We start from the raw sequence: 13764 nt of genomic DNA, 5'->3' as shown, positions 1-13764 counted from the left end.
AAAAAAAAAAAAAAAAAAAAAAAAAAAAAAAAGAGGTCTATGACATATTTTCACTTAAAAAAAATTTGCTCTTTCTTGACAACCCTCTTGTGAATCTGGAGAACAAGATATTTGGAAACCAGAGACTTGGCAACTTTCTTTTGTAACTCACTGGTGCTAAGGAAATCAGCATAATGTATTTTGCTCAGCTTGCAAGGTCTGTGTTATCACTCTATATTAGGATTTCCTCAAAATGTGTTTTGTGAACATTAATATTCTCAAAGACAGCAGTCCTCAATCTTTGGCACCCAGAGACTGGTTTCGTGAAAGCCAATTTTTCCAAGGACCAGGAGCGGGGGATGGTTTCAGGGTAACTCAAGCACATTACATTTGTTGTTTTCTTTATTCTTTTTTTTTTTTTGAGACGGAGTCTCGCTCTGTCGCCCAGGCTGGAGTGCAGTGGCCGGATCTCAGCTCACTGCAAGCTCCATCCCCCGGGTTTATGCCATTCTCCTGCCTCAGACTCCCAAGTAGCTGGGACTACAGGCGCCCTCCACCTCGCCCGGCTAGTTTTTTGTATTTTTTAGTAGAGACGGGGTTTCACCGTATTAGCCAGGATGGTCTCGATCTCCTGACCTCATGATCCGCCCGTCTCGGCCTCCCAAAATGCTGGGATTACAGGCTTGAGCCACTGTGCCGGGCCTGTTTTCTTTATTCTTATTACATTGTACTATATAATGAAATAGTTATACAACTCACCATAGTGTATAATCAGTGGGAGCCCTGAGCTTGTTTTCCTGCAACTAGACAGTTCAGATCATCAGGCATTAGATTTGCACAAGGAGTGTGCAACCTAGATCCCTTGCATGCACAGGTCACAATAGCGTTCAGCTCCTGTGAGAATCTAATGATGCTGCTGATCCAACAGGAGGCAGAGCTCAGGTGGTAATGCGAGCAGTGGGGAGCAGCTGTAAAGACAGATGGAGCTTTGCTTGCTGGTCCGCCACTTACCTCCCACTGTGTAGCCCAGTTCCTAACAGGCCACAGACTGGTACGGGTTCATGGCCTGGGGTTTGAGGTCCCCTGCTCTAAGATGCTACTAGATGCTCTGTAACAAAAAGTGTTGTGTTTCACAATCAAATAGGTGTAGAAAAGGCTATATATACCTTGTATCTCCCTCCTAGACATTCACAATGCATGTTGCCATGTTGCAGTAGCAAGAAAACTGTTTAGTCACTTGTCTCCCCAAATTATCATTTTTCTCATGAAAAAACTGTTTCAAGTCTTAGGTCACAGTTCTTGAAATGGCTGCACTAAAGTGTGAGCAGAGAAGAAAACTGATTGTTTTTCAGACTGATCACAAAATTTCTGGAAGCTTCTTATTCTCATTTAGCACTGCATAAAAATGTAACCCCTCCTTCCAAAAATGCATGTGTTGAACACCATCTACACAGCAGGCTGCAGGTGAGGCCCTGGTCTATGACAGCCAGCTGGACACTGCCACGTAGAGTCTTTGTGGTCTGGTTAGGAAGATAAATGAAAAAAGTGGGTGATTATGTACAGAATAGTGTGATGTGTATATTATAAGGGGCAAAGACTTGTAATGGATACGTAGCACAGTACCTTACCCAGTCTGGGGGATTTATGCATATAACTTCCTACATCTTAGCTGAGACTTGAAGGAGAGTAGAAATTAGCCCAGTGAAGGGTGGCAGGAGAAATATGTTTGGAGAACCAAAATGAGCTCAGTAAGGCTAAAGCAGGACCAGTGGAGCAATAACAGTATCAGGTTGAATCGTGTGGAATTGCCATTTTTTAGGTCTAAATGGCCAAATATCAGCCATTTCATATGGTTCTGCATAGCTAACAATGATCGATTAACAATTAACAAAGATCAAGTTCGTATGAAATATTATGTGAGGCTGGGCGCAGTGGCTCATGCCTGTAATCCCAGCACTTTGGGAGGCCGAGGTGGGCGGATCACGAGGTCAGGAGATCAAAACCATCCTGGCTAACACGGTGAAACCCCGTCTCTACTAAAAATACAAAAAATTAGCCGGGCGTGATGATGGGCGCCTGCAGTCCCAACTACTCGGGAGGCTGAGGCAGGAGAATGGTGTGAACCCGGGAGGTGGAGCTTGCAGTGAGCTGAGATCACACCACTGCACTCCAGCCTGGGCCACAGAGCAAGACTCCATCTCAAAAAAAAAAAAAAAAAAAAAAAAAAACCAAATATTATGTGAAGCTATATTTGTGCATGGTCCTGTTTAGTATCCACAATAATATAATAAAGTACATTCTACTTTTATCTACATTTTTACATAAAGCAACTAAGGCACAGAGAGGCTAGGTACTTGCCTGTGGTCACAAGGCTAGCATATGACCAGGCTAGGTTAGCACCCAGGCAGTCTGATTCTAGCTAGGCTGGAGCCAGGTCACAAAGGCTGAAGATGCTTTTCAACCATGTTAAGGAGGTGCAATTCAAGGGTGGTTTCTGGTTTTGAGATTTTGGGAGGGGTTGGTCTATGTTCATAACAGCTTTACCCATAGTACTCCAACACTAGAATAGCCTAAATCCCCATCAGTAGGAGAATGGATAAACAAATTGAGGTAAAATCATACAATGGATGACTGCTCCACCAGTGTGGGGACCCGAGCATCACAGCAGACCACAGAGCCGTGCCTATGATGAGAACAGGCCACAGGTTACCCAGTCAGAGCCACTGAAGCAGGGGACCCAGTGAGTTCAGAGACTGGCTCCGAAGACCAAGAGAGAGGTGCTCTGCCTCCTCATGAAGCCGCACCCTCCTTCCAGCCGCCACAGGGCATACAGATCTTCTTTCCTGGCACTGGAGCTGGTATTCTGGGGAGGAAGGGGGAAGAAACCTTGGGCAGCACCGTAAACCCTAGAGTAGAATAAATATCTTGCAGAGCCTGTTTTAGAGCAACATAAATGGAGATCTCTCATTCAAGTGTTTGGAAGCAGGGTGATTGACATGATTGGATTGGACTTGGGAAACCTCATTCCAGCGTAGAGAATGAGTTGGCTGGGAGAGCCTAGAGACAGAGAAGGGCATTGGGAAAGTCCTGTAGAAATAAAGAGAAGAGGTGAGGTTGGCCTGAAGTCAGGAAGGGACAGCAAGACAGCAAGAGAGAGAAGAGACAGGCCCCAGAGCTATTTAGGACATGGAGTTGACATGGGGTGGAGTTGGTGTCAACACCCACATTTCCGATTTGGATGACTGGGTAGATACTGGTCTCATTTATTAGGGGATGTAGGAAGAGGAGAGCATTCTTGGGGGTGCCAGGCAGTTTCATTGGCACACGGTACGTGTCTTATTGCATTTTGCTGAATTGTGCTTATTAGAATATGGTTGAACGCCACACCCCCAAGCAAAATGTGAAATCATCTGTCATAGCCATCGCCTCCTGGTGTTTTCTGCACTGCTCAGACATGTCTTTCTGCTTTTTCAGCCAGAGATAAATCAGAGCGAGCATTTGGGGTGGCCTTCGTGAAGCTGATGAACCCAGATGGCACCACTCTGCAGGATGGGAGGCACGATCTGGTGGTTTATAAGGTGGTGCTAACAGAAAATGGCTGAGAAAAATATTTACTCCCTTTCAAATGGCGTTTAAGGCTCCTTTCACATTTATTTGTACAAACATCAAACCCTTCTAGAGCTATCTGTACTTGCCCATTAAAATCTAGAAACTCGGAAGGCTCTGGGCCCTCCAGCTTTGTGGTTTCCCACCTCCTTTCTGGAGAGAGTGAGTTGCATTATTACTGAGTCTTCTAAGGAGGCTCTCACCCTCTCCTGCAAATGGTTTTCCCTAGCAGGGAATGGTAAGGGGTCGGCTTCTCATCATCTGCTCTTTGCGTCCTGCATGGCACGTGGACAGGTGCACCGCTGGGCTTCAGTAGCATGTGATGGATGTGGTTTTCCTGTCACCATGAGCCACATACCATTTCTCTGCTCTGGGGGCCTTCCTTCCTTCCTTGAGAGTTTTGTCTTTGTTCTTCTCTTCCAACTGGAACTGAGCTCCCACTTCTACTGAGATTTTAGAGTATAAAGTAGATGCTGGAAGATCTCATTTATCCAACAATATCTGGCGGTTTCCCCACAGTTGGCTGCTCTTTTGAGATTCATCTACCTGATGAGTATTTTTCTTAACCTCTTAGTTTATGAATCATTTTGGAAGGGATGGCAAGCTCTTTCTTCTTCCATCAACCATCAACCCAATAAAGTATAATTGTCCCCATTTAGAGACTGAAGAAAATGAAATTTAACTTTATTCTGCAATGTATTTATTTTCTCTAACAGAGACTAGGATATTCTGGTTTCTAGTTCACAACTTAACTCTGTTACCATTCAATCATGAAATTATTTCTGGGCTCAATGTTTGCAGAGAGATACCATAGTATCTCAGAGTTGGAAGGGATCTTCAGGATAATTTGATAAAACCACGCTTCTCATGCTGGAAATGCATGATAGAAAAATTGTTTTTATTTGCATATAAGAGATGTTGGCCATCATTTGGTGTTCATAACATGCTTCCTTCTTAGGGTGACAACAAAAAAATGGAAGATGCTAAATTCTACCTGACCCTGCCTGGGACCAAGATGGAGATGGAAGAAAAAGAGCTTCAAGCGTCCAAAAACCTGGTCACTTTCACCCCAAGCAAGGATAGCACTAAAGACAGCTTTCAGATCGCCACCCTCATCTGCTCCACAAAGCTCACCCAGAACGGTAGGATGGTGAATACATTGACACAAATAAGCTTCCTGCTCAGCCTTCCTGGGCTCCTTGGTTAGGCTCACAGGGCTGGACCATATGGGGCTGAGTCTTATAAGGTAGGATGTTGGCCAATTGGATTCTGCTCTCTGCTTTTCAAGTGGTGTTCTGGGTAGAATTGATCACATTGCACAGCTTCTTTGGAAGTTTCATTGTCCACTTGAAAGCAGGATGAAAAACATTTTAGAATTTTAATATCATAAAACCTGTAAGTGTATTTATTAACAGCAACTGTAAAATTCAAAAGCCATATGTTCCCTGATAGTGCATTCTGTATAGTATATGCAGGAAGAGATGTTGGTAATAAGGGGAGGAGCCTGGCAAAGAAGTATAATCAGTCTCCTGTCCGAACGGTATGGCAGGGCTTCCTGTTTGAGTTCTGTCTTTCCCTCGTATATTCTTCTCTTCCCCATTTTTTCCCAAGCAGTCAGGGATTATCATAAATTCAGCTGAATAGTTCAAAGAGGGCTTCATTTGGTTTTTCCTTCAAATCTCTGATATCAATTTTAACCTCTCTTGTGTAGATTGTGGCATTTGATAGCCAATATCAACTTCTTATTTATTTAACTTAAGTGATGTGTACGGAGCCCTACTGGATGTAGTAAACCAAGAAGGAGCTGCCTAGGGGACTTGCGCTAGAAATTCTATCTCCCGTATGCTGTGTAGAGACTGGTGCCTTGGCCTTGTAGACAGTTAGAGTGAGGTACAGGCAAGAGCTCTGCCGTAAGGGGTGCAAAGATAGACAAAACAGTGTAGTTATAGGGTAAACCCAGGTATCAGATCCCTGATCTTTAGAAGGGCTCAGTATTAGGTTTGTTTTGACAAATCGTGGTTGACAAAAAAAAATAAGGATTGCATTTCAACTTGGACGAGTGGCTAGACTCAACAGAGTGAAGTTTAGGGCTAATCCATGTGTGCAAATAAAAGCATGCTCACTAAAAATGAAGCCAGAAACATAGAAGATGTGACAGAACCATCAGCAACATACCCTTGTTATGGACAAAGTGAATCTATTAACAATTAACTGCTGGTAGGTTAATGGGTGCAATATTTATGGAGGATAATTTAAAAGGCATATCAAGGATTTTAAATGTCTTCAGACCCTTTGAGCCTGTGATTTGACTCCTGGAAGCGGAGCTTAAAGTAGTACAAAGTAAACAATGAGAGATGTGCACGAAGATTTATGTACAACGATGTTATTTCCCTCTTATTTGTAACAGGGAAATACTGGAAACCACCCAAATGTCTGATAGTTGGGGTCAGTTTAACCACATTTTATAATTAAGTGACGAAATATATGCAGCTGCTAAATATGGTATTTCAAAACATAGTGAAGGACACAGTGAACTTTTTAACACTGTACACAGTATGATCCCAGTTTTATTTGGGTATATGTGAGCAATCTGCAGCCAGATTACCTGGCTTCAAATCCCAGCTCTGCCACTTATTAGCTGTTTCATCTTGGGCAAATGACTTGATATCTCTGTGAACTGGTTTCCTTGTCTTTAAAATGGGAGCAATAATCGTATCTATTTCAAAGAATGCAGTAAATTAAAATAAAAACAAAATAGCATTCGATCTATATTGTGAACACTGTAATGTCAGCTATCACGATCATCATTTTTTGTACACAGAAAAAGACGAATAGGATCAACTCAAAGTTTGATAATTCTTGTTTTCTTTACTCTTTTTGGTATTTTCCAAATTTTTAACTATGAAATGTCAAAATGTTATTCTTTGAACTAAGTATGGTAGTATAGTATATAAAGCATTAATATTTTAAAACTGTCAAGGGATATTTAAAAGGGATAACACTTACTGAACATCTAGTAGATAATCCTTTCTGGACTACAAATCAAAGAGGAATAAAGAAAACAAGAATAAGAGTTTGTGAAATTACTAGTAATGAAAAGCAAAAGGAATTTCTGTTAGCGATAACCATGTTGTTACATTGTTTGTTATCTCCATGTCAAAAATGCAGGCTTTCCTGACAAGTTGCAGTTCTCAATGTAGACCTTTCATTTGCTGGTATACCTACTTCACCCCAGCTTCTGAATGTTCTTAACTAGCCTGTACTATCTTGATACGGTAGCCCCCAGACCCATGTAGCTTGTAAAATTTCAATTAATTAAAATTGGAGAGTGGGGCGATTCAGGAGAAGTTGGACAAAAGGTACAAAAGTTCCACTAGACAAGAGGGTAAGTTCAAGAGATCTGTTATATATCCTCGTGGCTATAGTTAATCATATAGTATATACTTGAAAATTGCTAAGAGAGTAGATTTTAAGTGTTCTCACCACCAAAAAATAAGTAATGTGTATGTTAATTACCTTGATTTACCCTTCCACAATGTGTGTGTGTGTATCAAAACTTCATGTTGTGCACTGTAAATACATACAATTTTTGTTAATTAAATTTTATTAATAAAAACAGAGTATAAATCAGTCCGCTGGTTGCCCTAGTCACATTTCAAGCACTCTGGTCTCCTGCAGCTGCTAACTTTTGTGTTGGGCAGATGGATATACATTTCCATCATCACAGAATGTTCCTTTGGATGACACTGTATGCTTTACTTTGTCATCCTTATTCCTGATGTTTTGATTTAAAAAAAGACAAACTCATCATAACACATACAAAAAAAGTCAGAAGTAATATCTTATTGCAAAGAAGGTTTAAAAAGGCAAGCCTCATCTGAATCAGAGAGGAGTGACCTGCCATCCAAATGGACTGAGAGCAGGGAGAGGGACCAGGGGACAGAGAGGGAAAGACGGAGATTTGGCAAAGGCATCGCAAGCATCAGGGAAAATGGGGTATTCCCAGGGACAAATGATTGTAGATTATTCATGCATTTGCTTTTCTCTGACTTGATGGAAATTATAAAGAATGAATTTGATTTAATAAAATGCCGAAGAGCATTAATAAGTCATCGGCTAACTCTGAGGGCGTTGACTGAGTAGAGAGGGTAGCTGTGTTCTCACTGAGAGGGTGAGCAAAGGCATTCCTCCTTCCCCTGAGGAGAGCTATTCAGACTCAAAAGGTTAAAAGCCACTGGAGTTTTAACAGAGAGATCTTGGAGACTCTTTTTTGTTTACTTGATTTGTTTTTTCGATACTAAAACAGACCAATTTGTGTGGGATCATTGGTTTCTGGGCCCAGTGGAAGGTAAGAATAGATTTGTTTTTCCAGGAAAAAGAGAGGAATGTGCAGGTCCCCAGAGGTATGTGGCCTTGGGCCAGGAGGTTCATACTCGTCAGTCATTTCACCCTCCAGGACCAACTTTGCCATGATCATTTCCAGCTTATTGACCAGAAAATTGAGTTTTAAAGTGGCAACAAATCTTTCTTAAGCTCTTAAGCGGTGGACTTGGATTTTGAAAACAGCTCTTTGGAGCTCCAAACAGTTTACAGTTTGTCGTTTGCAGTTAGAGTTTCCAAGATCGGTTTGTTACAAACTCCAGTGACTTTTAACCTTTTGAGTCTGAATAGCTTTGTCGTACTTCCCTTTTTAAAAGTATGTGTTCTTAAATTCTCTTCCTAGGGTAGAAGGCAATTACTACCCTAAATGTGGGGATTCTCATGTCCTTGTTTCTCTTTATTAGTTTTGCCATATCTGTAGCCCTTAAAGTATATTGTTTCATTTTGCATTGTTTTTATTTTTTATAAATAAATTAAATTATTAGTCAGTCCCTTAGTTGCCCTAGCCACATGTCAAGTATTCAGTAATCTCCTGCAGCTGGTGACTTTTGCATGCCACCTTACTTATTTTTCAGTGGTGAGAACACTTGAATCTATTCTCTTAGCAATTTTCATGTATACAGTATTGTACAGCCTACAGGATTAATGTAGTTAATAATTGAACTGTCTAATTGAAGTCTTGTGTCCTGTGTGAATTCTTGTGTAACTTTCGCATTACTGAACTCAGCATTACTGAAGATTTGAAGTATCCAGAATTCTTACACATTTCTGACGAGAATGTAAAATGGGAACAGTGACTTTGGATAATATTTAATATGGCTGAAGATATTCTTCCTGATGCCCCAGAAATCCCACCTTAGTTTTCTGCGCTAGAGAAGCCGCTCTACCTGTATACCGGGAGACGAATGAGAGTGTTCGTAGCAGAATTGCTTATGGTAGAAAAAAACTAGAAGCAACCCAAGTGTTTATCAGCAGCAGAGTGGATAAGCAAATTGTGTGCACCCATACAACTGAATAGACACTGCACAGCAAGAAAAAAAATTAGAGCTACAGGGATAAACCTGTATACATCTTAGAAACACAGCAAGCCTGGGGCTCTTTCTGTAACCCTGTGTCACTGCTTTCCTGGTCCCAAGACCTAACAGTTCACCAGATGCCAAAATATTTTCCTATGTGAGCCGTGATCTGGCATGTGGGTATCACTAGGAAATAAACCTCTGGGATGATATTTGGGTACTTTGTCGGGGCTGAAGCTGCTGGGTGAATATTCACCCCTGGTGAAGGGACTAAATCGTTTTCCTCCAGCGGCTATGAGTGAAGTGATGGAACGAGCAATACCTTTGACTAGCCTGTGGCAGAAGTCAGAGCTGGAGAATATGGAAGTGGACGGTGCCTAGTGGAAGGCCTAGCACTGCACCTATGTTAATTACCTGCTGAATGAATGAATACATTAATGACTGGGTTAAGCATATTACCAGCTTCGTTAGTTACTGGTTCCCTTTCCATTCATTCATTTATTCCTTCATCAGACATGTATTGAACACCTAATAGATGTCTACTATTATGGCGAGATAAAAGAATGAACACTGTATGGTTCCTGCCTTCAAATGGCTCAAAACTATGGGAAGAGTCAAGGAGACACCAAATACATCTTACCAAATACATAGTATTTCTGGCAAAGGGAAGAATATACACAAAGACACACATATTTCAGAACCTGCCATGGTTGGGCGGTGGTGATTGGATTTCTCTGACTGCTAAAGGGTAAAACAGAATGGTGGTGGTTGGGGTGTGCTGGAGTGACATAGGTGGGGCCTTATTACATTCTCTGTGTGGCATTGGAAGTTTATTCTGTAGACACAAGGAATCCTTAGGCATTAGGTTTTGGCGGTTTCCCTGGGCCTAAACAATAGGCAAACTGATAAACACCCTCATGAAGCACTTTGACTATTTATGAAAAATACACATGTGTAATGACTTATATATTTCTACGAATTCATTGATTGAAAAATAACAGCCGGATGCCCTGGCTCCCACCTGTAATTCCTTTGGGAGGCACTTTGGGAGGCCAAAGCAGTAGGCTTGCTTGAAGCTCAGGAGTTCAAGACCAACCTGGGCAACATGGCGAAAGCCCATCTCTACAAAAAATACAAAATTAGCCAGGTGTGGTGGTGCACCTGTAGTCCCAGCTACTCTGGAGGCTGAGGTGAGAGGAATACTTGATCCCAGGAGGCGGAGGTTGCAATGAGCCGAGATTGCGAGATTGCACCACTGTGCAAGATTGTACCACTGCACCCCAGCCTGGGTGTCAGAGCAAGACCTTGTCTCTCAAAAAAAAAAAAAAAAAAAAAGTATGTATTGCTACATTTACTAGATAATGCTCTGAATAGAAATAGTAGCTTGATGTACTAAACTAGGTGATAATACAGTCACAGTCCAGATAACTGCAGTTTCTCTCTGACACTTTTATATTTCTTAATAGAGACAGGGTCTCTCCATGTTGCTCAGGCTGGTCTTGAACTCCTGGACTCAAGTAATCCTCACGTCTTAGCTTCCTAAAGTGTTGGGATTACAGGCATTAGCCACTGCGCCCAGCCTCTTTGACATTTTTAATAGCTCAACATTTATTAAAGCTGTAAGTGGCTTAAAGTTTCAAAATTCTCCATTGTAAGTCAAAAAATGCCTTAATATTTTTATCCCAGACTTATCCTAAGGGCTATGAATGTGTTCCACCTTTTTTTTGAAGTAGCCACCTGTCTCATTTGCTTGTCTATTTCTTCAGAGAACTCTGGGGAAAACAGTATGATAGAATGGCAAGGAGTTGGTTGTTCAAATCAGATAAATATGTAATAAAATTCCATTTCTACCTCTCCTAAGGCATGTAATTTAACTCCACAAAGCCTCGGTTTCCTCATCTAAAAGATGGAAAAAATAAAATCTGTGTGGTCATGATGTTGAGATAAATTAATGTATATATATATATATATACACACACACGTACACGTGCGCGCGCACACACACACACACACATATATATGGAGAGAGAGAGAGAGATGCACACGTACCTATGTTTCTTCTTTCCCTCTGAATCCACCCAGACATAGGTAGTGATAAGGGACGAGTTAAGTAAGGCAGCAAATTAAAAGTAGGAAGGTTACATAAGCGTGCTTTTTAGCTTTACTTCTTATGAGCATGATGTTATTACTTGAGAAATGTTAGTTGCGGTCAGATATTCTTTTAAGTTCTTATGCATTAATAGTTAATTTTTTTCTCTTTGAAGAATGAAAGAGGACCACAAGGTTTTCCCCGACTTAGATGGGAGATAGTAAAAGAAAACATAGGCATCTTGAATTAGACACTATTAAGAGCAATTACCTGTTCTAGAGAAGTCTTTAGCTATGTCCTGAAATGGTCTGGGTTGTTCTGTCTCACCTGTGTCTAATGTTTATGGTTGTTCTTCCTAGTTGACCTGTTAGGTTTGTTAAATTGGCGTTCCAACTCCCAGAACATTAAACACAACCTAAAGAAGTTAATGGAAGTGGATGGAGGAGAGATTGTTAAGGTATGTTTATATATTCATAGTTAGAAAACGTACATACATACATACATATACCTATTATACAAGTTATACCTAATTGGTTCAACATTGAAAATTAAACCATTCATTGTAAATGTAAAACTTATCTACATTGTTAAACAAGTGTGCCAGTTTTTAAAAAATGCTATTTTAAACCTCTTTGATTTAAATCTAGTTGTCCCCAGATTGCTATGGTATCTATGAAAGCATCAAAATAACCTCTCTGTTTTTCTTATCTTCAGTTTTTGCAAGATACACTAGATGCACTTTTTAACATAATGATGGAAATGTCAGACAGTGAAACCTATGACTTCCTTGTGTTTGATGCACTGGTAAGCAGTTAAACATATTAACTAGTGTTTATTGCTGCAACTTTATAGTTTTCAATATTACGCTGTTGTGAGTGATTGTGTGAATATCTTCTCGCATAAGTATTTGTTTCCATCTCTCTGGTTATTGTGTTAGGCTGAATTCCTAGAATTACAATTAGAAACAATGACTTATATTTCAGGCCTTTGTTTGTTTCCTGTTAGATCTCACTTTTTGATATGCTCTTTCTTATTAGAGAAAATAAGGTGTTTTATTTTTATTGGAAATCAGGAATCATTTTAACTCACATTACCATTGTCTGGAGGATTGTTACATGTTGTGTGTGTGTGTGCACTGGTGTGTTTATGCAAGGGAGACTGAATTCACAAGTCAGAGGTGAATCTGAGCCTCATTAGGCAGAATATTCAACCCAGCAGACAATTGAGTTTGTCACACAAAGCACTTAAACCTTCAACCCATTGCAAGAATTGAAATCAGAATAGGGATAAGCGATATCAGAATCTGGGAAGGCCAGAGGTGAGGGTGGAGGGGAAGAAGCTGAAAGGCCCCAAAGCAAGCATCATTTTCACCTTGGTGGGGTGAAAGTTCAGGACAGGATTTTTCCTGAATGCCACAGCTGAGGAGGAAGGTCAGTTGCAGCTTTAGGGGATTCACCAGCTTGAAGAAACTAGTCAGTTTAAGAAATAATCAGAATATTAAAGCTACGGTTTAAGATAAAGAAAATACCACCTAGTTGAGATCCAACTGGTTGGACTCAGGTTTATGGGAAAGAGAGATGGTGGTTATGGATGCTGTGGGACAAGGAAACAGATTCCTGAGGGACAGAGCAGCTGGCAGTGGGCATAGATGGAATCTGTCTTAAGCAGGGCAGTGTGGTTAATTTTAGGCCATGTGCCTGATGGCAGTGCAAGGGAATATACAAGGGGTAATTAGGAGATGACACTCTGGTGACGTTGTTATTGGGGGCACTCATAGTGTACCCAGGAGAAAAATGTTGTGCAATGTTTCATTAGTTGCATCCTTGGATTAGAGAAAACCCCTTTCCAGAACCTCCTTCCTCCTGCCCCTTAGGTTACCTGGGCACCGACTCCCCTGTCTTTGAGATACCTAGTCAGCTCCCTGAGGCCAGGGATTCTGGCTTGAATTGGTTTCTTCACAGCATTTAGCACAGTGCCTGACAGGTAATAGCCTCTCTATTTATGTTAAATAAATACAATCCTCAAGACTTGACATCAGCTCTGGAATGGTAGAGTGGGAATGCTGCAGAAAAGATCCAGAGAGAAAAGAAGGCACCGAGATGTTAAAATCCAGCTTGTTGGCAGAATACTTGGGATTGTGCAGTGCTGCTATTTCTGTTTTTCACTTTTGGCAGGTATTTATTATTTCACTGATAGGAGACATCAAGTTCCAGCATTTTAATCCTGTACTTGAAACCTACATTTACAAGCACTTCAGTGCCACTTTGGCATATGTGTAAGTATGATCTGAGGGAACTGTGTGTGGTTGGATCTTTGGATTTGTACTTGTAGGGCTGGATTGTTGAGAAACGAGAGGAACCTGTGTTCAGTAAATGTGCCTGGTAAGGCAGAACTCTATTCTAAGCTTCTTGGTGGAAAAAGGGAACCATCTAAATATTCTAACTGTGGAAAGGGGGCTAAGATCAGGGCCTTCCTTCTGGATAAGGTGAAATCTCCTTAAGAATCCAGAGTAGGCCAGGCATTGTTGCTCATACCTGCAATCCCAGCACTTTGTGGGGCTAAGGCAGGAGGATTACTTAAGGCCAGGAATTCAAGACCAGCCTAGGCAACATAATGAGAACCTGTCTTTACAAAAAATTAAAAAGTTAGCTGGGTATGGTGGCACACACCTGTGGTCCTAGCTACTTGAGAGCC

General features: G+C 41.1%; 1 protein-coding gene across 1 annotated transcript in view; it reads left to right on the top strand.

Annotated features, from left to right (window-relative positions):
• Positions 1 to 13764, top strand: part of DOCK5 (dedicator of cytokinesis 5) — a 239175-nt gene that overhangs the window by 147375 nt on the left and 78036 nt on the right. The window contains exons 17-21 of the mRNA XM_017884392.1: positions 3454 to 3557; positions 4544 to 4727; positions 11430 to 11527; positions 11785 to 11874; positions 13245 to 13345. Of these exons, the coding sequence (XP_017739881.1) occupies positions 3454 to 3557; positions 4544 to 4727; positions 11430 to 11527; positions 11785 to 11874; positions 13245 to 13345 (577 nt within the window). The remainder of the gene's footprint in view (positions 1 to 3453; positions 3558 to 4543; positions 4728 to 11429; positions 11528 to 11784; positions 11875 to 13244; positions 13346 to 13764) is intronic.

Source organism: Rhinopithecus bieti, unplaced genomic scaffold, assembly GCF_001698545.2.
Source record: "Rhinopithecus bieti isolate Rb0 unplaced genomic scaffold, ASM169854v2 scaffold_315, whole genome shotgun sequence".
NCBI classification, from domain to species: domain Eukaryota; kingdom Metazoa; phylum Chordata; class Mammalia; order Primates; family Cercopithecidae; genus Rhinopithecus; species Rhinopithecus bieti.
This window is presented reverse-complemented; position numbering and strand designations above follow the sequence as displayed.